This window comes from Pseudorca crassidens, chromosome 1 (genome assembly GCF_039906515.1).
Source record: "Pseudorca crassidens isolate mPseCra1 chromosome 1, mPseCra1.hap1, whole genome shotgun sequence".
Lineage (NCBI taxonomy): Eukaryota > Metazoa > Chordata > Mammalia > Artiodactyla > Delphinidae > Pseudorca > Pseudorca crassidens.
In genome coordinates this window covers 60,305,622-60,331,034 of record NC_090296.1, presented here as the reverse complement: position 1 = coordinate 60,331,034, position 25,413 = coordinate 60,305,622, and the positions used below count along the sequence as shown (strand labels likewise).

The 25,413-nt window shown below is 38.2% G+C and overlaps 2 protein-coding genes across 6 annotated transcripts; one reads left to right on the top strand and one right to left on the bottom strand.

The window, feature by feature from the left end:
* Positions 1-2,580: 2,580 nt before the first annotated feature.
* TRAPPC6B (trafficking protein particle complex subunit 6B) lies at positions 2,581-16,984 on the bottom strand. 5 transcript variants are annotated; one of them, XM_067737226.1, is made up of 7 exons: positions 15,659-15,682; positions 15,088-15,141; positions 8,224-8,291; positions 7,363-7,480; positions 6,336-6,419; positions 4,510-4,603; positions 2,581-3,770 (listed from the first exon to the last, which is right to left on the bottom strand). In XM_067737226.1, exons 1-7 carry the CDS (start codon positions 15,665-15,667, stop codon positions 3,739-3,741), a joined length of 459 nt encoding a protein of 152 aa, XP_067593327.1. In that variant the 5' UTR covers positions 15,668-15,682; the 3' UTR covers positions 2,581-3,738. The 5 variants fall into 5 exon arrangements, with proteins under 5 accessions (XP_067593327.1, XP_067593319.1, XP_067593333.1 ...); XM_067737218.1 differs by lacking the exons at positions 15,088-15,141; positions 15,659-15,682 and adding an exon at positions 16,732-16,984; XM_067737232.1 differs by lacking the exons at positions 15,088-15,141; positions 15,659-15,682 and adding an exon at positions 16,617-16,756.
* Positions 16,953-24,041, top strand: PNN (pinin, desmosome associated protein). The gene is made up of 9 exons (XM_067737195.1): positions 16,953-17,133; positions 17,797-17,868; positions 18,265-18,333; positions 18,692-18,764; positions 18,880-18,974; positions 19,138-19,213; positions 20,349-20,504; positions 20,582-20,720; positions 21,456-24,041. The coding sequence occupies exons 1-9, from the start codon at positions 17,021-17,023 to the stop codon at positions 22,940-22,942; spliced, it is 2,280 nt and encodes a 759-aa protein (XP_067593296.1). The 5' UTR covers positions 16,953-17,020; the 3' UTR covers positions 22,943-24,041.
* Positions 24,042-25,413: the final 1,372 nt, after the last annotated feature.

The window sequence follows — 25,413 nt, the reverse complement described above, 5'->3', positions numbered from 1 at the left end:
CTCATTTTTCAAAGAGCACTTTGAAAAACTTTAGTAGGTTCTATCCAGTTTCTTTCTTAACTTTGCTGACCCCAAAATTTGTGCCAATCCCAGTTTCTGTAATCAGTTTGGTGCTTACCCAGGCCTGAGTTGAACTCCCATCCTACAGCTATATTCTAGTAGGACTCGGAAAACAATTCACCATGTAACCTTGGCTCTAGGATTTTGTTTCCCTTTAGTCACTGTATGTTGGGTTCTGCTGTGGACTAAATATTTGTGTCCCCCCAAAATGCATATGTTCATATCCTAACCCTCGAGGTGATAGTATTAGGAGGCAGAGCCTTTGGGAAGTGATTATTCGGTCATGAGGGCAGAGCCCTCCTGCCTTTGTAAAGAGACCTCAGAGAGTTAGCTAGTTCAGTTCTGCGAAGTGAGGACACAGTCAAAAGACATCTGGCTGTGAACCAAGAAGCAGGCCCTCACCAGACAACAAATCTACAGGCGCCTTGATCTTGGACTTCCCAGCCTCCAGAACTGTGAGAAATACATTTCTGTGTTTCATAAAGTGACCAATCTGTGGTATTCTGTTATAGCAGCCCAAATGGACCAAGGCAGGTTCTGATGACATCTCGAGGCTTAAATTCCCTTAATGAGGTTTGACTGGTAGACACAGGGGATTGAACTATGTCATTATGGTTAGCATAGGCCACTGACTAAATAGTTTATAAATGTTGTCCTCATAGTTTGTCATTCGTACAGTGTAGTTTTTACTTTTGAAACATACATCTGCTCTTCAACACAAGTTTACTATTCACTTAGGGCTGTTAATGGCTATAATTAAGATATAAAGTTGTACAAAAGGATACCCAAATAAAAATATCTTTATTATGGGATTACTTTAAAATAATCTAATGCACAATTTACTTGTAACTTTCAAGTCTTTTTGATATGCTCACAATCGTATTTATATTCATAATGTATATAAATATTATATATTTTATATATTTATATATATATTTTGGCCTCACTGCAGCATGTGGGACCTTAGTGCCCTGATCTGGGATCGAACCCGTGCCCCCTGCATTGGGAGCATGGAGTCTTAACCACTGGACCACCAGGGAAGTCCCCATAATGTACATTTTATATATTGCATGTGCAGTGTCCTGTAACAAACTGTTTTCTCTTAATACCAATTAACATCATTCCATGTAAGCAAATACATGTAGATCTATTTCATCCTTTTTACTGGCTGCACAGTATTTCCTTGCATGCCAGTACAAATCAAGTGCCATCAGTGAGCACAACCAAATAGTGCAAATCCTTATACAACGGACATTTAGGTTGTTTACGCTTCTTGGCTATTGTTAATAATGCTGCAGTGGACATCGGAGTGCAAATAACCCTTCAAGATCCTGATTTCAATTCTTTTGTATACTCTCAAGTGGGATTGCTGGATCATACAGTAGATCTAGTTTTAATTTTTTGTGGAATCTTTATACTCTTTTCCCTAGTGGCTATATCATTTTACATTCCCACTGAGAATGCACAAGGGTTCCAGTTTCTTCACATCCTTGTCAACACTTATCTTCTGGGTTTTGGGGGTTTTTTTTGTTTGTTTTTTAATGGCTATCCTAGTGGGTGTGGTGTGGTAACTAATGGTGGTTTTGATTTGCATTTCCCTCATTAGTTATGATACTGAGCATCTTTTCGTATACCTGTTGGCCATCTGTATGTATTCTTTGGAGAAATGTCTGTTTCAGTGCTTTGTTCATTTTTTAATTGGGTTATTTGGGGTTTTTGCTAGAGTTTTAGTTCCTTGTGTAATTTAGGTATTAACCCCTTACCAGATACATGGTTTGCAACTATTTTCCCCATTCCACAGGCTACCTTTACACTCTATTGTTTTCTTTGCTATGCAGCTTTTTAGTTTGACATAGTCCTACTTGTCTATTTTTGCTTTTGTTGCCTGTTCTTTTGGTGTCAAATCCAAGAAATCATTGCTAAGACCAATATTATAAAGGCTTTTCTCCTATTTTCTTCTTGGAGTTTTAAAGTTTCAGGTCTTAAGTCTTAAACGCACTTTTAGTTGATTTTTGTGTATGGTGTAAGGGTCCAGTTCTATTCTTTTGCATGTGGATATTCAGTTTTCCCAGTACCATTTGTTGAAGATATGTTATTTTTTTCTACTATTTTCCTTTATGATTTTCTGCATGTCTTAAGTCTTAAATGCACTTTTAAGTTGATTTTTGTGTATGGTGTAAGGGTCCAGTTCTATTCTTTTGCATGTGGATATTCAGTTTTCCCAGTACCATTTGTTGAAGATATGTTATTTTTTCTACTATTTTCCTTTATGATTTTCTGCATGTCTTGAAAAGGCTTTCTCTACTACAGGATCATAAAACTAACCTCATATTTTCTTTAGCACTTTATGGTTTTACTGTTTTAAATATAAACCTTTAAATGTCTTCCCCTCCCCCTACAAAAAAAAAGGAAATTCAATATTCCCATATTGTGTTTTGTATAACCTAACTTTCCCCTCGTCTCTACTAAGAGAGACTTCTTTTTGGCTACAAGTAACAAAATACACAACCAAAACGTAGATTGAACAATATAAGGAATTTATTATCTCACATAACAAAAAGTCCAGAGGTGAAGCAATTCCAGGATTGGTTAATTCAGAAGCACAATTCAGGTACTTTCTATCTGTGTACCCTGCTATCCTCAGTATGACAGCTTTCATCTCCATGCTTGTCCCTTTCATGGTCATCAGATGGGAGAGAAGGTGAGAGATACACTAGATGAGCACTGACCCCAACCCACTGAGAAGATATGGTCCCATGAATGTTGGTGTGACTAATCCAATCATCCACCCCTATGCCCTTGGGGAAGACTAAATAAGGGGGAAAAAAGTTAAAGATGTTAGAATCTTCACCAGCACTTCCACACATGGAGAGAGAAACTGAAAGTCAAGACTGATAACAAGAAGTATAAAAATTCCTTCCTCAAATACCTAATATTCTTTGGCCCTGGAGTCACTGAATTCACATCTATATCTCACTTTATCTAGATCTATATTTCACTTCATTACATTAATGGAGCTCTCAAGAACTGAATTCTATTAAAGTGAAATAAAGTTTTTAAGCAATTTAGGCAGTTAAATATGATATATATATCATACACAACACACACACAATGTATATAATGAAATCCTTATACAAGCATAAAGATTCTTAATAGAAATAAATTATAAGCAATAAAATAATAATTAAGTTTAAATTTTAATGTACTCTTTGCTTTTTTTAAATAACTAAAACAAATTCATAAGACAAAACCAAAATTTGTTCATTCTTACCGAAAAGATTCTGATTGGTACATACTTTCTTTATGCTAATTTACCAAACCCTGAGTTTTGTTTCTTCATCTCTGGTTAAATACATATCACTAAGCAAATAAGAATGTTTAAATAAGGGTCCTGCATTGGTGTTTACTTATTTGAAATTAGGTTTTCATTCTGAATAGTTTCAGTAAAGTGTATGTTACAGTAGAATGTGTCTTTACCTGTTTTAAGGTCTGTGCTATTAAATTGATAAAATACACCCTTACTCCTGCTTAAGAGTGCATCTTTCATTATATAAGTTAGCAAATAGCTTATATCAATACAAATGTCCAACAATGTAATTAAATCATTGCTACTTGAAATAATTTATACAGGAATAATTTATCTCTTTACACTATTGAAGCCTTGCATTTCAGTAGTTTCTATAGCTTCTGTATCATCACTTGAAATTTACCTAAAAAAAACATGAAAAATCATTCTTTGATTTTAGGTACAAGGAAAACAGGCCTGAACATCAGTTTCCTGCTTCATTTAGTAAGTAGTTTCAATCAAGAAACTTGCTATATCAAACAACGTTTCACACACTTCACAATATTTGATAAAGTCAATTTCGTTTTTATCAGATGATTATCTGGTTTGTGAATGACTACTTTTGTTTCTTTGTGATTCCTACATTTTAGGTATTTCATTGCTAATTATTGTGAATAGAAAGGAAATACAGTGATGCTCAAAGCCAATTTTATTCTTGGTTGGTAGCTCTGGTGGAAAGATCTTTGGAAAGGAGTTTAGCAATAAAAGACTAGTTGGCTTTATTTAGCTTTATATAATAGATATTTTCTAGAAAACTGTTTAAAAAAAAATTTTCAACACTATAAGGAAATTTGCTATCTTAAAAGAATACTGCAGAAAATTGTCCTTTAAGAGTTAAGAATCATTCCTTAAGTTGTCTTATAAATTTGGATTTCCTTAGCACATTTTCTTAAATCACTATTATGAATTAAAAAATCATTGACTATGAATATAAGTATGCTACATGTTACTACATTAAATGTTAAAATTTGATAAAAGTAAAATGAAATGGTTTTAGCATTTTAAATGTTCTCTAAGTAACAAAAACAAGAAACAAACAAAAAAACACCAGACCTGAAAAATAATTGCTAAAAACATTTGTAAGAAATGTGAATTCAACTTACAGGCAGGCATTGAAGATACTTCAGCTGTTACAATACTTTTTATCCCCAAGTTTGATAAGCCACCTCTGATTAAGCCACATGTAAATGCTAAGTACTAAAAAAAAAAAAAAAGTGTAAAATATATTAAGGATTTACTAAGATAGTAAAGCTATTGATAAATGATAGTTAAACCTTGATATTAATAAGTCATTGCTGTTTAAGAAAGGGCTGTGGAAGAATTTTTCAAATCATTGAAAATCATGATTGTGACAAAACCAAGCTGGAAACCGGTTAGAATTAGTTCCAGAGGCAGCAGAGGTGATTTGTGTCTACCTTCAGTGCTGCCTGAAGGGTTCTAAATAGACCCTCCTTGTGGAGTGATTTGGGCTTTCTGGCTGCTTTAACCTCCCATGGTTCTTTTTAATTTTGGCTACACCATGTTGCTCGGCTTAAGGGATCACAGTTCCCAACCAGGGATTGAACCTGGGCCATAGCAGTGAAAGCCCCAAATCCTAACCACTAGACCACGAGGGAATTCCTGCTCCCATGGTTCTTGCCTGTTTTCTGAGCCTTCCCATCAGTTCTGTAAGCTAACTAATTATTATTCCATTCAATCAAAATTGGTTTCTGCTTTCTACAACCAAGAATCCTGACTTGTTCAAGACTTATAGCCTGCCAAAACAAAGACTTACCTAGTTTAAAATATCAAAGCGCCAATGTTGAGAAACCCTGTCATATGGAAACAAGGAAGGGAAATGGGACTATGCCATAGCAGAGACAGCCAGGACAAAAATGAGAACCAAAAATCAAATAATCCAAGAAATTTTTTATTATCTACATTTTGCATGATATTCAACAACACTACTATGTATCTATGAATAATATAGAATATTATTATTTTATAATTAATATAAATAAATGGGTACTGATAAGTAATCAGATATGGAGTCATGAAATTGTAAGCTGGGAGAGAACCTAGAGATTCTTTATAATATAGGTATTATTATAATCAATTTTATTAATAAGGATACTAAGGAAGGTCCAGAGGGGTTATGTAACTTACCCAATGTCACAAACCTATAAGTTGTGGAGTTAGCTTAAAATCTAGATTTATTTGGTCCCAAGTCCATACTCTTTCCACTACACCAAACTGCCTTTGTGTTAGATAATTTAGATATGGACAGATTTTACAGATAAACAGCAGCTTATACATACTGACCAAGGTATTTTATAAGTACCGCAGAGTAACCGATTGCGCCACTGGAGCTATGCTTGCCCAAGATATTTTAACCACTTCAAAGGAACCCTTACATTAAAACTTGTCAGCTTTTCTTTAATACATCTGGTCTATTTATTGATTCCTACCTGAGACTGAAAAAAAATACATGAAACCCAGAAACACAGATATACTTAACACAAAACATGTATTCTTAGAAACAAATGTTAATTATATTTAAAACATTTTTAAAATTTACTGATGGAGATTGTAAATATGAACTCTGAGTTGAATAATTCTGCATAGCTAATACCAGTTTTTTTAAGCTTGAGTATCTTTTCTGATGTATCCATACTGTATTCGAGAATCTACCATTAATCTACATTTTTAATGGCATTTAAACTATAGTGTTTCTTTAATTGGTCATCATAAGCCTACTTAGCTACAGGTTAATGTAAGTTGTTTCAATATGATGAACACCTCCTATTTCATTGAAAAGTGTTTAAACAAAAGGAACAATTTAAAAACATATTTTGAATTCAAAAGTCTGTTGTGATTGGCATTGTACTTTTCCCTATGGTTCTACTTTTTTCATAATAAAAAAACCCCGAACTTCTATTCCATTAAATACCTTTGATGCATGTTCTAAATACTGTTTTCCTGCAGACATTTGAGTAAGCAGGCGAAATTTGTTGTCCTGAAGTACGTAGATGCCCTGTTCCAAAAATAGAAAAACATCCAAAGTCAATGTAATCTGTACTCTTCCCTTCAAAACAATTTAAGAACTTTTTAAAGTTATTAAAACTCTCCTTTCTGTTGGTCAAATTTTCTTTATATGAAGAAGTTTTGTAATGTTCAAGCTGAAGAGTTCAGCATTTTATAACACTAATATTTATTGAATGCTTTAAGATACTGAAGATACAAAGATACCTAAGACAGTTCCTATCCTTAAAGAACACAGTCTAGTGCGAAAGAATCAGAAATACATGTCTGGGTGAAATTAGCAGCTATATGTTATTAACTCATACCTAGAAAGCCAAAAATCATAGTCACTTCTTCCTATTAGCATTTCAGGTACTTATAAGCTAAGGTTGATACTGTTATCTGAAAAAATGAATTCTATTGGTAGCTACAAGATACATTATTTTCATTTTTATACCTTATTAAAATGCCAAATATACTCCAAATATTTCCTTGAGTTTTATAAAATCTATTTTATGCATGATTTTCCATGCAACCTATTTTTATTTTAACAAAATATTTTAAGAATAAGAAATATGACAGCAACTAAACAGGTAAGAGTTATTTAAGAGTTAAATATGCTCTCTAAATTAGCCTTCAGAAAAATGTGATATATTTCTGGTTCTGCATATTATAAGTAATAATAATGAAATAATAAAACCTTTATCATTCTGACATCTGCTACTTTTTAAAACTTAAAATTTAATTGAGGGAAAGGGACAGCTATAACTACTGATAATTGTCTCTTGGTCTTTATTCACTATACCCTATTAGAGAAAAAAAGTAATGATGTATTAATAACATGTAAGAGAAACATTCCAAAGTTGACGAGAAATTAAGTTTTACATAGTAAGTAAATCACTAAAATACATTTATATTAAGTTAAAGGACTTAAAAAATAGGCCTTATCTAAATACCTGATGATTTGTCCTTAGATTGTCAATTTGTTTCTTGAATACTGTAGTCCAAAAATCTTTACAGATGAACTTCATGATATCTAACTCATCCTTGAACCTTGCAGTATCTTTTGTAAACCTAAAAAGATCAACTAGAAGTAACACAGTACTTTTCCTCCAAAGAAAGCAGGAGGGGCAGATTATTAACTAATTTTCAAATGCCACAACAGCACTGAACATTTACTGACAGTCATAAAGTGATAAGCACCAAGCAAAGTAGATCCCATCTCAATGGAGTCACATTCTGTTATATAATTTGGGGGCTAAAATTAGTCTAAAGGTGTATTAGTCTAACAGTACGCAGCAATTTTAGGTACAATTAGCACATTAAGAAAAAAAAACTGAGCATAATCATGGTATTGTTATATAAAATATAATCAGAGTTCAACTATTTCAGATAGTAAGAAAGGAATACTAAAAAAAATTGATCTATAAATTGAAAGATTATTACATGCATAAACAGAGACTCTAAGGTATGCATTTAAACAAAATTCCATTTAGGTTAAAGAACATATTAGATCTTAAGTAGGAAATGCAGTAAGCTTTTAGATGGTTGTTTCAGCATACCAAAGTTTTCAGGAAAAAAGTCTAAAACATAGAAGATACATATTTTCTTCAGATATTAAAACATGAAAGTTGGATAACTGAGTTAAAATAGCATCAGACCTAAAAAGAAATTTCAATCTGTGAATTAAAGAACAGAGAATAAATAAAGTTTGGGAATTAAAATTAAATTGTCTCAAGTTTTATTCAGTCTTTTGAAATGGATCATCTTTGTTCATAACCTACCTGGAAGAAAATTTTCAAATCCATACTGCTCACCTTTCTATCAATCCTTGTCCCACTCGAAACCCCATGTTTTCCAGCTTAGTTATACAGCGTCCATTTTCCTATTTAAAAACAGTTTTGAATAAATTTAGAATGCTAGAATGTAAATATTTATACTTTTTTCACTGAAACATTGTAAGAAAAAGTGAATTACAAGTCATACTTGAATTTTCTTAGTACTAATCATTTTCATAAGGCAATAAGATAAACAGGGAACTGTTACTACTTTTCAGAAATGCCAAAGCCCCTTCCCAATTACTCTTCTCACCTTCCCTGGCTTTTTCCATTTTCAACTCCTCTCCTCAGTTATAAAACTGAGGTCATGGTATCGCTTTTGACTTTTCTGTCAGTCATTCCCTTGTGCCTTCACTAAGTTCTATCGTCCCTTGCTTCAAAATGTCTCACAGTCATCCAAGCTTTCCATTTCTCAGTATGTCTTAGTTGATGACCCCACCTTCCTATGCCTGGAATCATGCAATTGCTTCACTCTTCCTTTGACAATCTCATCCACTCTTAAGGCTTTAAATACCACCCCTAAGTCGAAGACTCAAAATTCTCTGGATGAACTACAAAGCCCTATACAATCCAGACTCCTGTGCCTCTCTGGCCTCAACCTTCTACTCTTCTTCATTCACTCCATCCAGCTCCACTGATCTCCTTGCTGTTCTTAATCATGCCAGGCAGGCTCCAATCTCATAGGCAGCTCTTCCTCCAGATATTCACATGACCAACTCACTCACTTTAAGTCTTCACTCACATGTCACCATCTCAATGAGGCTCATTTCAACCTTTTAAAATACAGTATCATTCCACTTCAGAAACTTTCTATCCTTGTAATTCTCAAATTGTGTCCCAAGACTAGCAACATCAACATCACATGGGAACTTGTCAAAACTGCAAATTCTGTAATCCCACCCCCAATTTAGTGAATCAGAAACTGTAGGTGTGCGTCAGCGAGCTGTGTTTTAAGAACCCCTCCTAAAGTGATTCTGATGCTCTATCTCATTTCCCTGCTTGTCTCCAAGGAACTTCTTTCACCATTTAACCTAATGTACATTTTACTAATTTTGTATTGCTCATGTCCCTTCATCCCCACCCTCTCCTAGAATACAGCTCCAAAAGGGCAAGAATTTTTATGTATTCTGAAGCCTTTGCCTCCCGCTACCACCATAGGCCTCATTATTTGCTGAACTCTATTCTAAGGAACCATGTATGCTACTAATGGGGCTGACTATTAAACCTGTATTTCTAGTAGACTTTAGTGGACACAGCCATCCAGAGGTCCCACAGGCCCCTCAAATTAGGTGTATTCAAATGATATTATCTTAACATTCTCAGCTTGCTCTGCCTCCAAAATTCTTTAACTTCATCAATGGCACCACCATCTATCTAGTTACCACAACCAGAAAACTTCCATTTTCTTCACCTTGCTCCCAGCCCTCCACACACACTGCAGTCCTGTGGAGCCTATTATCTACATGCTTTTCAAAATCCATCTTCTCTCTCCTGACTGCTTAAGTAGCTCTTAGCATTCATTTCTCTCCTGGTCTTCAGTTAGAGCCTTCCAAGTGATCTCATCTCTAGTTTTTTTTTCTTCCTTTGATTATCTTCTGTATTTCTGGTACAGACTTTGTAAAAACCAAATCATGTTGTTTCTCTACTGGACCACTCAGCACCATTCTGTTAATTTCCACACCCATTCCCAAACTTGCTTAGGTAGAATGAGTACCTGTAAGTCATGATGCTCTTTGTGGAACAGGAGCCCAGGAACATACTGATAAGCAGGAAATATGCTTATATGCAGACATTCTCAAATCTTAGCTATTGATCACATGAGCTTTTGAATTAAGCCCCAGGAAAAACCTTCTGATGCTGCACTTGTTCATTCACTTTGGCATCTGTGAGTGCTCACTAGGTAAAGTACCAAATTTTAAAGAAAAACCTAAGAATATTTTATCCATTAACCTTAAAAAAAACACTATTCTCCATAAATTGGTAAATGTCCAATTATTCAGTTTTTAGACTTAATTCCTCTTCCAGCACAGTTTGAAAATCATTGATTGGGAAGGTGAGAACATTGGGTTTTTTCCTTTATTTCACTTACACTTATGACTTTATGTTTAAAAAGATATATAAAAACCATTTCTGGATGATAGGATTATATCTTTTTTACATTTTTTTACTATGAAAAATTTGAAGCACACTCGAAGTAGAGACACTAACAAACCCTCATACACCTAGACTCCAATATGGATTCTACTCATCAAGACTACCACATAACTTTTGTTTGTTTTGTTTTTTTTAACATCTTTATTGGAGTATAATTCCTTTACAATGGTGTGTTAGTTTCTGCTTTATAACAAAGTCAATCAGTTATACTTGTATCCCCATATCTCTTCCCTCTTGCGTCTCCCTCCCTCCCACCCTCCCTATCCCACCCCTCTAGGTGGTCACAAAGCACCGAGCTGATCTCCCTGTGCTATGTGGCTGCTTCCCACTAGCTATCTGATTTGGTAGTGTATATATGTCCATGCCACTCTCTCACTTTGTCCCAGCTTACCCTTCCCCCTCCCGGTAAACTCAGGTCCATTCTCTAGTAGGTCTGTCTTTATTCCCATCTTGCCCTGTGGACTACCATATAACTTTTTAAAAATCCCTTTTGCTTATATGGACTTAAAATTTTTTCCCCACCATATACAAATTGCAATAGGAAAAGAAAGTTGTTTTTAGTTTAAATGATTCAACACTTATGGATTTCCTTTCTCTTATAGGACTAGCACATGTCTCAGAATTATCAGTCATGATTAGAACAGCTGTTTTATTTTAGCTAATCCATTGGGGGAAAAAAGAGAGGGATTTTTAAAAAAGGTTTTCCTGGGCAAGAGTTGGAACAGGAAAAGAAAGTAGAAAGAGTAGAATGAAGAGAATTGATTGCACACATGGTGGGGTGGGGAGCAGAGGTTTTGTGATTAAAAAAGGTGTGTTGGGGCTTCCCTGGTGGCGCAGTGGTTGAGAGTCCGCCTGCCGATGCAGGGGACATGGGTCCGTGCCCCAGTCCGGGAAGATCCCACGTGCCACGGAGCTGCTAGGCCCGTGAGCCATGGCTGCTGAGCCTAGGTGTCCGGAGCCTGCGCTCCGCAACGGGAGAGGCCACAACAGTGGAGGGGCCCGCGTACCGCAAAGAAAAAAAAAAAAACAAAAGGTGTGTTGCTAATTATTCTTTTGGGAAAAGGGTATAAGGAAAGCTGACTTTGCACAAACAGCAAATGTCTGCTACTCAGCACTTAGCACAGATGCAAAACATTAACTATTGCTTGTGGATGATGATAAAGTCAAAAGTTTGTAACTTGGAAAAAATCTCTATTACAGATGATCTGAATGAGAATAGAATTTGGGGGAGTTCCCTGGTGGTCCAGTGGTTCAATCCCTGGTTGGGGAATTTAAATCTCACATGCAGCAAGGCACAGCCAGAAAAAAAAAAAGGAATAGAATTTGCTTCATTTCCAATACTCTTCCTGATGTCTTCCTACTAATATCTCCCTAAAATTAGTGTGCTGAAATCCTAACTCCCAGATAGTATTAGGAGGTAGGGCCCTTGGGAGGTGATTCTGTCATGAGGATGGAGCCCTTAAGGATAGCATTAGTGCCCTTATTATAAAAGAGACCCCAGAGAGCTAGCTAGTCCCTTCCACCATGTGAGCACACAGCCAAAACACATCCATAAATGAACCAGGAGGAGGCTTTCACCAGACACTGAATCTGCTGGTGCCTTGATCTTGGACTTCTCAGCCTTCACAACTGTGAGAAATAAATTTCTGTTGTTTATAAGCCACTCAGTCTGTGGCATTCTTGTTATAGTACCCAAAACAGCCAGTATCCTTCTTATAGTTTACAAACTGACAGTACCTCTTCCTCGATGTCCTACAGGTGCCATAAATTCAACCTGTTCAAAATAATTCATTATCATCACCTCTTTCTTCCCTCTCCATCCAACCCAGTGGCTCAAGCTAAAAACCTGGGGATAATTTTTCAACTCTCATTCCTATACCTAATCAAGTTCTAGAGATTCTACCTCCTATCTCTCAAACCTTCTCTCCTCTTCTCGTTATCCAGATCTTCATTATCTCCTGCCTGGACTCCTCCAATAATGGGTCTTCTCACTACAAGGACCTTCCCTCTCCAGCTCAAATAATGGTTTATCTTTCTGAAATGCAAATGGAGCATGTAATTCTCCTCCTTAAAAATCCTCCACTGAGAAGGTCCATGTCTGTTAATCATACAGACCTCTTTCTAGCTTCAGCTTTCAAAACTTCTCACTCTCCACCTATTCAATCTAGTCACAGTGAAATACTCAAGCATATTTAAATGCACTGCACTTTTTCATACCTCTATGACTTTACCTTTGCCTAGGATGCTTTTCCTGCCCTCACTTTCCACCCCTCTTTATCAAATAGCATTATAGAAACTAGAGCTTCTGACTTGAGCATGGCTTTGTAATATTTCATTTATAAAATCCTACAACTCCATGATTCCATATCTAATTACCACCCAATACGTTAATTATTCATTGAACCCTTATTCCCCAACGACTGTTAGGCAGGGACTTTATCTTATTCATCTAACAATGTCAGGCCCACAATACACATACACGCTTAATATATTTTCTGAATGAATCAATTAGCGAATGAAGACTACCACACGTTAGAAGTAACCTCCAGGAGGATGGGGCCATTGTTCCGCTCATTACCATATCCCTAGCAACTAGCTCTGACATATAATGGACACTAAATATTCTTTTAAATTATCTCATTAGCCCTCTTTGAGTTGCCTGGAGTGTTACTGAGGGTTAGGGATGGGGAAGGAGGGACAGGATTCTCAGGCTGGGAGAGGTCTGTCCAGTGGACGACTGGGAAGTGCTGGAAGTGACAGCCGAATTAAGTAGGGGTGCCAAAATCAGCAGTTAACTCTGACGCAAATCATGGTAGGGACAACACATGGAAGGGACAAAACAAAAAATCTGTGGCGTGCCACACACAGATATGGGACTGGACAAAAAGGTATCAAATAGTAAAAGATACGAAAGAGCCAAGGATGAAAGACTGAAGACAGCTGATAGGTTCTAAGGCTTAAGATACCTTAAGGTGGACCAATCTGCCTACACTTCGGGAGGCGATGAGTGGTGATGGGACGGGGGTAAAAGAAAACTGAGTGGAAACAAGGAGTGTCACCGCAAAAGGACCTCAAGGGCGTGTGGCAGCACTCACCACCTCCCCCTGCTCCGCGGACTTGTACACTCCAGACACCATCTCGTTATGCAGAAGCAAAAACAACGCCTCGTCCGCCATTTCCTGCTTATTCTTCCAAGCTCCGGGTTTAGGCTCCCGTTTGGGCCGGGCTCGGAGCTCCGGCTAGCGCCTGGGCAGCTTGGGCTGAGCCGCCGCCGCTCCTCAGTCCGCAGCCCGTCCCTCGTTGCTAAAAGACCGAGGAATTCACTCAGCTTCCCGAAGGCTGATACCGGACTGAGCCGGGGGCCGCGGCGAGCCCACCCTAGGACCACTAAGTCCTTGGGCAAAACGAAACGGTCTGACAGCAGCGGGAACCAAACCCACTCCCGGAGACCCCATCCGGCCCTTGGGCGGGGGAGGCGAAAAAACAACTTCCGGTCTCCTCTACCCCGGCATTCCGCCAGCTCTATGGTCATAGAGTTCCTTCCGCGGGGTGAACCGCTGACGCCCCGAGAGGAGGAAGGTTTCTTCCCCCTACAACATGGAAGGCGGCCGGCGCGGGAGGTGGTAAAATAAGACGGGACCTCCCGCTGCCATCTCTGTGTTGATTAGCTATGTTAGAACCGACAAGAATTTCTATTAGCTTCATCAAAAGCTTCCACTTCTGGCATATGTTGCTTAATATGAAAAGTTGTAAAAAAAAAAAAGCGAATATTGGGACTACCCGAGTAGTCCAGTGGGTAAGACTCCGCGCTCCCAATGGAGGGGTCCGGGGTACCATCCCTAGTCGGGGAACTAGATCCCCGCATGCATGCGGCAGCTAAGTCTGGATGCCGGAACTAAAGATCCCGCATGCAGAAACTAAGAACTGGTGCAGCCTAAATAAATAAATAAATAAAATTGTTTTAAGTGAATAAATCGTCATTTTTCGGGCTATATACTTTAGGTATATTGAGAGATTATCCCAATCCATTTTGGATTAAGCCTGGGTGTACAAAAAGATTTAGAGCCGTTTTGACCACCAGGAGGTTTACTGGGAGTAGGGTACAAGGGACAAGAAGGATGGAGTAAGCAAAGCACAAGGTAATTTGAATCAGAAAATACAAATTAAAGACATCAGAAATGCGACGTCACTTTGGGACGGAGTTCATCTAAGAATCTATGGTGGATGTGGGACTTAACCCCTACAGACATGCGAATACATATGTTAGATCATATGCACGTCTTAAATTTGGCAAACTTTGTCTTAAACGTGATGCTTAGCCTATGATTAGATCTTTTCTTAGTAATTTACAAAGCAGATTTTTTCCCCCAATTAATTCATTGTTTCCCCCGAAGTAATATGTCGAGTCTTCTCAAATTGTTAACAATAACCTCTCAACTCTTCATACCCTTTCATATCCCCTTCTAATGTTTGGATCCGTTTTTTCCATCACCTCATAAAATCAAGCATGTAAGTTTCACCTAACTCTTTGAAAAGAAACACTAATTTTGAAGAGTATTTTGCAATCTTAATCTTTTTTTCCAGCACTAAAATTTCCCATATGTGAAATCAGGTCCTTTATGTCCCAACTGCATTCTCCCTCATCACCACCATCAAGGTCAAAGATTAAGCAAAAGACTGGCCACTTACCAAGGTCAATTTCTCAAACCACAGTAACATGGTGTTCTTTGCATATTCTGGAGACTAAAGGGGAAACTAATATTTATTGAGCATTACTAAATGTTGAACATGGCATCCTACTGATTATCCCCCATAAATTAGACTATGTTAAATTTCCCAGGATCTTAGTAATAGAGTCTACGGAAGTAAGAATAGATCCTACGTTTTTGGCTAACTCTAGAAGCATCTCCCATGGAAACATTGTTATACTTCGTGGTACCATTACCACATTCTCAGGTTTCATGTACTGCCTACTACACAGGATTGTAATAAGGATCAATGAGACAAAGTATGCTCACAATCAGAATCATGTAATTTTTTTTTTTTCCCACACCACACTGCATGCAGGATTTTAGTTCCCAGACCAGGGGTCGAACCAGAGCCCCCTGCAGTGGAAGCACGGAGTCTTAACCGCTGGACCACCAGGGAAGTCCCAGAGTCATGTAATTATTTATCAACACTCATCCTTCTTATCCAGTTTTACTTTTTCTTTTTTCTATAGCACTTAACCCATTTCTACCATGCTATGTAATTTACTTACGCTTATCATATGTCTCCTCACTCTTCCTGCCTCCAAGCTCCTTGTGGGCAGATATCTTTACTGTACACTGACTATCCAAGGGCCTAGAATAGTGCCTGGCAAAAAGCAGGCGTTCCATAAATATTTGTTGAATGAATAAGTACATGAATGATCTTTGCTCCCTGAGGAGCCTACAGACTACATGGCAGCAGGAACCACAGTTATCTTGTTCTAGGCTTTTTTCCAGAGTCTAGCTTAACACAGTAAGGGCTTTTAAGTATTGCTGGATGAATTAAAATGGTAACTCAGATTAAATACAGTTGGCCTGCTAATGCTTGGTGCAAGGATGACTGGCTGCAGATGGAGGATGAGAACACAAGGATTATTGATAATATTGTTTCTGTGGGAAAATGCTTAGTGATCTACAATTTACAAATACATTTCTGGAACAAAGCCGGTTCTCACTTTGGCAGTGCGGGTAGAGCAGAACCAGAAGGTGGACGACACACACACAGCTAACAGTAGCGCTGCTCCCCCAGACCCTATTTTAAACCAACCAGCTCTAGACCGGTGTAGAGGCTAATGCACGTCTCTTCTGTCTCTGTCTCTTTTTTAATTGTAGTAAAGCCTTGCACATAGTCTGATCAATCGTATGATGATTCTGGGCCGGCGTGACCTGGGGACAGTTACGGTATTTCCTTATCAGTATTAACAGGCAGTTTATTCACGCTTTTGGTTTGTGGGGGATAAGGCACGTGAAATGTTTCACAGAGTACAACACAAAGCAATTGTTAGCTATTATGATGAATGACTTTTCCTCTTCCTTCACTTTTCGCTTCCCTCTGCTCATTTGAGCTTAACCTAGTCAAGAGAAGCCTGCGCCCCTCCCACTGCCTCTCTGGGCATGCGCACCAACAGAACGGCCGCACCCTGTCCTAATCAAATCATTTACCCGGGAAAAAGGGAAAAAAAGACTCGCCTGCACCCTACTCTGAGGGGAACAGATGGTAAAACGATAAGAGGCCGTCATATACAGGTTAAAAGGGCTGGAAAACTCCACTCTCCCCGCCAGAAGAGCCGGCCCGCAAACTCACGTCTTCGGGAGCCCAGAGACTCTCAAATCCGCCCCGACTCTGCGCTAGAAGCCGAGCCCAGCCACCCGCAGCTAATCGGGGAGGGAAGCGACCGTCTGGCGGACTTTTCATTGGCCCAGAGTCACAAAGGCTGGCAGCTTCTCCCCCTTCCGGTTGCTGAGTGGTTGAGGCCGAAATACAACTCCTATCTCCATTGGCTGAGTCCAGCAGTCAGTCTTCTCGCGTCTCGCGGCGCGACACAAGCAGGCGTGGCCTGGAGAGCAGTCTCGGAGCCTGCTGCAGGGAGAAGATGGCGGTCGCAGTGAGAACTTTGCAGGAGCAGCTAGAAAAGGCCAAAGAGAGCTTAAAGAATGTGGATGAGAATATTCGCAAGCTCACCGGGCGGGATCCGAATGACGTGAGGTGAGGGGCGGATGGGAAATGCCGGCTCCGAGAGGCAGCCACGAAGCCGGGGTGAGTTGGGGCGGTGAGGGCGGACAGTCCTGAGAGGACTCGAACATCGAGGCCTGTTCCCGGGGCAGCCGTGGAACCCCGTCCTCGGTGAGGTGGGAATTTCCAAGGCTCCCACCGTAAGTCCTGGAGCTCAGGTGCGTGAGGAAGGAGAGCGGGGCCTGGGTGCGCCAGGATGGCTTCCCGTCCAGCGGGAAGGCCCAGACTGCCGATTCCCGCCCTCGGCCTTGCAGGCCCGGAACTGCAGCACAAAGCCTTCCTTCTTCCGGGGCCACCCGATTCGGGGCTGGCCCGGAGACGCTCCCGGGACGCGGTCCGGCCGCCTCGCCCCCTGGCTCTTGCCCACGTGCAACTTCCTTTGGGTTGGCGAAATCCGGACCTGATTCAAGCTTGTTAATGTGTAGTGGCATCGAGGTAAATATAATTTCTGTGATACTGGTCGTGGAAAAATCAGGAAGTTAACAAAGTGCTTAGTGTCCTGTTTCAAACACGTGGGTTTTGAAACCATCATCTTCGAACTTTTCTGGTTAATTTCTTTTGATGATGAACCGCACCCGTTAAAATATTTGGTGCTATTAGAAACGATTTTTGTACTGATTTGTAAATATCTTGTAGGCCCATCCAAGCCAGATTGCTGGCCCTTTCTGGTCCTGGTGGAGGTAGAGGACGTGGTAGTTTATTGCTGAGGTAAGATTTCCTTAGGATTTTGATTCATTGGTACTTACTACACTAAATTAATGAAATGATTTAAACAAATTTCGTGGTCGAGCCAATGTTAGAAATGTTTGGTTTGTTTGAAGCTGTGATCAGCTATAGTTTTCTGCAGAGTTATCCTGGAATTTCATTTGCATTCAAAACTAGACATTGAAGAATATAGTAACTATACCAGTTATGTGCACACTTAACTTATTCTCATAGTTTTAAAAGAAATGCTACAAAAGCATCTTGAAGTAAATGCCAATTTAAGGTTACTTTAACTGGAAGTTTTTTTTTTTATTGCAACTAAATTATCTTCCTTAAATGGAAATACCATTTTTCTCAAATTCCAAGTGCTTTACTTTATGTTGGCCTTTTTTTTTGCAGGCGTGGATTCTCAGATATTGGAGGAGGACCCCCAGCCAAACAGAGAGACCTTGAAGGGGCAGTCAGTAGGTATGTTAGAGGACAAGTTTCTGAAGGCATAGTTGTATGTTCCATTTTCTGAGGTAGCATACAAATATAAAAATTTAATAAATATTGTTGAATTAAGTTGTATTAGAATTGAGTAGTATAGCACTTACCCTGAGTCTGTTTCCTTGGTATTTGAACTGAGACAGCCGGTATCCCTCAAAACTCAATTCTTCACTAACAATAACAGAAACTTTACCAAAGTAAAGGTCATGAGAAGAATAATATTGAGAAAATAATTTGGGTTACTTTTCTGACTTGTACTACAAAAACTTAACCAGCTTGAGACGTATAGGAGATCAGAGTTTGAATTGGTCCTTTTAAATTCATTTTCCTTTGTCAGGCTGGGCGGGGAGCGTCGGACTCGGAGAGAATCACGCCAAGAAAGCGACCCTGAGGACGATGATGTTAAGAAGGTAATTGAGATTAAAAGAACTTCATAGAGGGTGAATATAGTATTTTCACCTTAGTACATTTAAAGGAGTGCCACTGTATGCTAGTTAAATAACTGAAATTTCTTTTCTCCTGTAGCCAGCTTTGCAGTCTTCAGTTGTAGCTACCTCCAAAGAGCGCACACGGAGAGACCTTATCCAGGATCAAAATATGGATGAAAAGGGAAAGCAAAGGTATCTTAAGTATCTTTCTGGAGGAAAACAACTCTTGTCAAATAATGCAATTTTAAGAAAATTTAAGGAATTGTTCAAGTGTCTATGCTATGCTTCTTTTAGGAAATGGCAGGCTTAAATGAAGTGGAACCTTTTGAAATTGGATTTTTTTTCTGTTCTTTAGGAACCGACGAATATTTGGCTTGTTGATGGGCACCCTTCAGAAATTTAAACAAGAATCCACTGTTGCTACCGAAAGGGTATTTATGCAATTTTTCCTTTGCTTCCTTTATTTAAGCTATCAAAGTAGTTGATGACATATTTCTTAAACACTGAAAAGTTCTCAAGATTTAACTGTAAGCTTCATAAAGCGCGTTACTAATATTTCCTAAGGAAAAAAAAGAGAGAAGGAAAAGATTTAATTGCTAGCCTAAAATGAAGCCAAGCAAAAACGTTTAAAACTTTCTCAAGTTGTTATACTGTTGACTGGTTCTTTTTGAGGTGCTGTTAAAATAACTTAGTGAACTTTGCTTTGTGGTTCAAAGAGCCTAGTCTGATTCAGGAGAACCTGGATTCTGGTTTCAGCTCTATAACAATCTCATTTTGTGGTCTTGGACATGTCTCTTAATTTCTTTAGGCCTTAGAGTGCTTTCTTTCAAACAGAGTGTTGAACTTACTAATCATCGTAATTTATTAAATAATTATAATTTCTAAGACTTACACACTCAGAGGCACTCCAGAAGCAACAGCATAAATTATATTCCCTGCCCTCCAGAGTTTATTTAACTGTGTCATTTTCCTGGAAGTTTTTATTTTACTAAAGCTACAAAATTGTGTCCTTGGAGTTGAACACAAACTTGTTGCTTCTCGGGAGAACTATAGTGAAAGATAACAATTCAGTTATTTTATTTCATCTTTCATATGTTAACTTTATTAGAAAATATAAAAACTTAAAGCATCAACGTTTGAAGAATGTAGATTTTTTTATTTTGTAGATTTTTAAAAACAGTTGACTAGTTTGTTAGTTACTTTGTTCACTAGGACATCACTTGTCTCAAATTCTTTGCTTTGGAAAGAATAGCTGAAGATAACCTATAAAGACAGTACTCTTCTTTTTCAGGTTAACTTTTAGGTAAGGTTCTTTTATAAATTATGTTGGAATAAAACACTTACTGATATTATAGCTAATGGCTTTAAACTTTAGATTTATACATGAAAAGACTTCAGTCCCCATTTCCTGGAAGGGAAATTGCAGTCCACCTCAAATGCCAAGTTTGAATTAGCTGGTGTCCTGAATTGCAGATGTGAAACATGTTTGCAGACAACAGTAAAATTGTGATATTTCACATAATCAGGATGTATAATAAGCTTTTAAAGATTATTGTTTATCTTTAGCAAAAGAGACGCCAGGAAATTGAACAGAAACTTGAAGTGCAGGCAGAAGAAGAAAGAAAGCAGGTTGAAAATGAGAGGAGAGAACTGTTTGAAGAGAGGCGTGCTAAACAGACAGAACTGCGGCTTTTGGAACAGAAGGTTGAGCTTGCGCAGCTGGTGAGTATATTTTGAAATTCTAAGATTGGTAATCCTTCATGTTGACAAAAGTGCTGACCTTTTTACCTTTTCTTTAGCAAGAAGAATGGAATGAGCATAATGCCAAGATAATTAAATATATAAGAACTAAAACAAAGCCCCATTTGTTCTATATTCCTGGAAGAATGTGTCCAGCTACCCAAAAACTAATAGAAGAGTCACAGAGAAAAATGAATGGTAAGTATAAATGAAGAGGTCCCTTGAAATTTCCTTAATGGGTAAGGTAACACACAAATACATACATGTTTGTTTCCTGTGACATCTGTGATTCAATAGTTAACTTTTTAGAAAGATATTCTAAGATGCTGATGTGTTTGGAGTACAGGAGCATTTGTTTCATGATAGATATTAACTGGAAACTTGTATATTAGGTGATGGTGCTTAATGCATGTTTATTTCTTAAGCATTTGAGTGAGCTTTCTCTTTTGCTTGATACTCTTAGTAGCCAGATACAAATGCTGATGAATCAAGAAAAAGTCAACATTGATGTAGTCCATAGAGGAAGCACACATGGAAGGTAGACACTACTAAGATGGTGATTAGATGATTTGTGTCTCCTTGGGATCAAAAAAATTAATGCATGATATGATACCATAAAACTGATTGTTTGAAAGAAGCTTTATTTTCTTCATTTAGTATGAAGTAAAATAGCAAAAGATTATCCTGTTTTTCCGTCAGTTAGATAACGTGGTGTGGTTTTGCTAATTTCTTAGTGTATAGGTTTCCAGTGGATCTTTGCTTTTGTCATCTTATATCAATTTGTAATTACGTGCTGTAATCAGTCTTTTGTCATCTCTTTACAAAAAAGACATTTAGATAAGCTCGATGACAATTTGTGACCAGGTGTCAAATTGTGATTTTGAATTTTCTAAATCATAGTATATTTTACACGTGTAAATTTTTATCCTTTAGCTTTATTTGAAGGTAGACGCATCGAATTTGCAGAACAAATAAATAAAATGGAGGCTAGGCCTAGAAGACAATCAATGAAGGAAAAAGAGCATCAAGTGGTGCGTAATGAAGAACAGAAGTCGGAACAAGAAGAGGGTAAGGTGGCTCAGCGAGAGGAAGAGTTGGAGGAGACAGGTAATCAGCACAATGATGTAGAAATAGAGGAAGCAGGCGAGGAAGAGGAAAAGGAAATAGGTGTCGTTCATAGTGATGCAGAGAAAGAACAGGAGGAGGAGGAACAGAAGCAGGAAATGGAAGTTAAGCTGGAGGAGGAAACTGAGGTAAGGGAAAGTGAGAAGCAGCAGGATAGTCAGCCTGAAGAAGTTATGGATGTGCTGGAGATGGTCGAGAGTGTCAAAAATGTAATTGCTGAGCAGGAGGTAATGGAAATCAACCAAGTTGAAAGCATAGAACCTTCAGAAAATGAAACTAGCAAGGAATTGGAGCCAGAGATGGAATTTGAAGTTGAGCCAGATAAAGAATGTAAATCTCTTTCTCCTGCAAAAGAGAATGCTAGTGCTCTAGAAATGGAAAATGAGCCTGAGGAAAAGGAAGAAAAAGAATCTGAGCCCCAGCCTGAGCCTGTGGCTCAGCCTCAATCCCTGCCTCAGCCTCAGACCCAGACCCAGCTCCAGCTCCAGCCCCAGCCCCAGCCCCAGCCCCAGCCCCAGCCCCAGCCCCACTCCCACTCCCATTCCCACTCCCACTCCCACTCCCACTCCCACTCCCACTCCCACTCCCACTCCCAACCCCAACCCCAACCCCAACCAGTACTCCAGCCCCAGCCTCTCTCTCAGCCTGAGACTTTGCCATTAGCTGTTTCACAGCCACCACCTCAGGTTATTCAGGAGCAAGGGCATTTACCACCTGAGAGGAAGGAGTTTCCTGTAGAATCCGTAAAACTCACTGAGGTGATAGTAGAACCAGTCTTGACAGTACATTCAGAGAGCAAGAGCAAAACCAAAACGAGGAGCAGAAGTAGAGGTCGAGCTAGAAATAAAACCAGCAAGAGTAGAAGTCGAAGCAGTAGCAGTAGTAGTTCTAGTAGCAGTTCAACCAGTAGCAGCAGTGGAAGCAGTTCCAGCAGTGGCAGTAGCAGTAGTCGAAGTAGTTCCAGTAGCAGCTCCAGTACAAGTGGCAGCAGCAGTAGAGACAGTAGCAGCAGCACTACTAGTAGTAGTGAGAGTAGAAGTCGGAGTAGGGGACGGGGACATAACAGAGATAGAAAGCACAGAAGGAGCGTGGATCGGAAGCGAAGGGATGCTTCAGGACTAGAAAGAAGTCACAAATCTTCAAAAGGAGGTAGTAGTAGAGATACAAAAGGATCAAAGGATAAGAATTCCCGGTCTGACAGAAAGAGGTCTATATCAGAGAGTAGTCGATCAGGCAAAAGATCTTCAAGAAGTGAAAGAGACCGAAAATCAGACAGGAAAGACAAAAGGCGTTAATGGAAGAAGCCAGGCTTTCTTAGCCTATTCTTTGCAGCAGAAGATTTCTTGATGAGTAAAAGGATTACCTTTCCTTGTAAGGAGAATGCTGCCTTAAGAATTGCATGTTGTAAAAATTTTTTTGGAAAATACAGACTGTTTGTTTACCAGACATTCTTGTACTTTTGCATAATTTTGTAAGAGTTATTTATCAAAATTATGTGAGGTTCCAAAATATGTAAAAACAATAATAATAAAAAAATTAACATCCCTTGTCATCTTTTTTAAATATCCTATACTCTTCAGTAAGAATCTGTATATTTTAATAGGTAAATCTTTAAGTCTGTTCCCTTCTGTATTATACATTGCTTTTGTAGAAATAAATGTGCATTTCTTCCATTAGTTTTGGGATGTCCTTGTTGACGCTTGTATAATAAGTATTCTCTTGATATCATTTTCAGCTTTTATCACTAGATATTGAACGTGATTAGAATGTTTTTGAAGGTTTCCTCACATTTATTTGCCTTAGACAATTATTTTGAGTTGTCAAAGTCAGATCTTTGCAGATTTGTTGGGAACATAGTTTGTTCTCCTTAAAATCACTTACCATTTCTTTCTAATCTCCCTTGTTATTTTAATCTAAGCATTTCCCCATTTCTCATACTTAAACCATATATTTGGTAGATAACTTAAAACAGTATGATTTGGTTGGAGTTTTCTTTACGATTATGGGAGCATCATTTTTTGTCTCCTTGGTTACTTGTGTGATATAGCATATACATCTATTAAAGAAAAAAAGTCACTTTCTAGGGAAGAGAGGTAGAAAAGTATATTCTAAGCTTGGATTTTGAGTTTGTGGTCTTGTCTTAACTTTTGTGTTGGCCGTAACTGAAACATGCCAATGTGTTTTCAAGAATTTTTGTTTTAGTAAGTATTGTATGAAAGTTTACAAAATGAAGGAAGTTCATCTACACTTGAATCTGTAAGCAAGATAACACGCAAGTGGTACCAAATGATTATTAACTTTGTTGTTTTATAAATTTGTATAAATTTGGAGTATCTGTTGCCCATTACTATACATGTGCAAATAAATGTGGCTTAGACTTGTGTGACTGCTTAAGACTAGTACTTGTATTTAACTTTTTGATACTTTGTACAAGAGAGCACTTAAATTGCAAACGGCCTTTTTTGAGTTCATAATTTAACGTTGTGACTACAGCTTTAGGCTTGACTTTGAATATTCATTATGCCTTCCCTTGACAAGTAAACGGTAAGAGTAAAAATGTCAACATACGTTTTCAGCATTGTATAAATGTAAGTGAACATGTTAAAAGAAATATTTTTAAAAAATCCTTTCTTGGAGCAATTATTAAATAGTAAAGGAGAAGAAGTTCTCAGGCTGCAGAGCTAGCTACCTGCATCCCTGGGCCAGTTGTTTATATCAAGGGTCACTTCACCCAGGAATTTTAATACTTTCCAGCATGCAGTAACAAATTTTATTTTCCTGTGTGCAATTATGGGGAAAAGGTTGTTAAACACTTAAGAGGGATGACTGTAAAACCTGGTTCTTTTTTTAAAAAGTCCTTATTTGATGAATCTAAAATAATTGTATGTGTTAAGATCTTGTACAAATTAAGTTTTGTTCATTTTTATCCAGAAAATTTCAACAGTTGTCATGATGCTTATACAAAAGATTATTTTGGGCTTATGCATGAGGAGAAAAAAAGGAAAAGATCTTTGGAATATGCAGAACAATTTTCAGTTATTTTAGTTAAGCTCTGCTGATGAAGTATATAGAAAACTAATAACTTGAATTTTACTGACTTTAGTGGTATGCATTTATAAATTGGAAAGTTTCATTTTTAAAATTGAGTTTTGCTTTATCTTTGGAAATGATCCGGTTTTTTAAAAAATCTTTATTGGAGTATAATTGCTTCACAATACTGTTAGTTTCTGTTGCACAACAAAGCAAATCAGCCATATGCATACACATGTCCCCATATCCCCTCCCTCTTGAGCCTCCCTCCCATCCTCTCTGTCCCACCCCTCTAGGTCATCGCAAAGCACCAAACCGATCTCCCTGTGCTGTGCTGCTGCTTCCCACCAGCCAACGGAAATGATATTTTAAGGAATTTATGTTCAGAGAATCGTGTAATTGGTTCCTTGCGAAGATACAAGGAATGTTAGAATTTAAAAGTAATGAAACTTTCTTAGGAGAAAAAGACATACAGGAGAAAAAGACATACAGAAAAATGATTTCCTGTTAGAAATCATTTTTATGGAAAATTTAGAAGCTGAATAGGGATACAGCTAGTGACTAAGGACTGAAATTAGTTTGGACTTCTGTTAATCAGAGACATTTAAGGGGCTGCTTAGGAAACACTTCATTTGCTCTGGGATTCCAAGGTTGGTGTGGCCACAGAAATTAGAAAATAGTATGATCTTCAATGAGCTGTATCCAGGCTAGGGCTTGTCTATGCACTGTCTAGACC

Excerpts from the sequence above, each read along its gene's own strand:
- TRAPPC6B (XM_067737218.1), bottom strand. The coding sequence starts at position 16,842 with ATGAAAAGTCCGCCAGACGGTCGCTTCCCTCCCCGATTAGCTGCGGGT. Across the intron at positions 6,420-7,362 it reads ATCTAAGGACAAATCATCAG|GGCATCTACGTACTTCAGGA; the intron begins GTATTTAGATAA and ends TTTTTGGAACAG. Across the intron at positions 3,771-4,509 it reads AGTATCTTCAATGCCTGCCT|GTAAATTTCAAGTGATGATA; the intron begins GTAAGTTGAATT and ends TGTTTTTTTTAG.
- PNN (XM_067737195.1), top strand. The coding sequence starts at position 17,021 with ATGGCGGTCGCAGTGAGAACTTTGCAGGAGCAGCTAGAAAAGGCCAAA. Across the intron at positions 17,134-17,796 it reads CGGGATCCGAATGACGTGAG|GCCCATCCAAGCCAGATTGC; the intron begins GTGAGGGGCGGA and ends AATATCTTGTAG. Across the intron at positions 20,721-21,455 it reads GTCACAGAGAAAAATGAATG|CTTTATTTGAAGGTAGACGC; the intron begins GTAAGTATAAAT and ends TTTATCCTTTAG.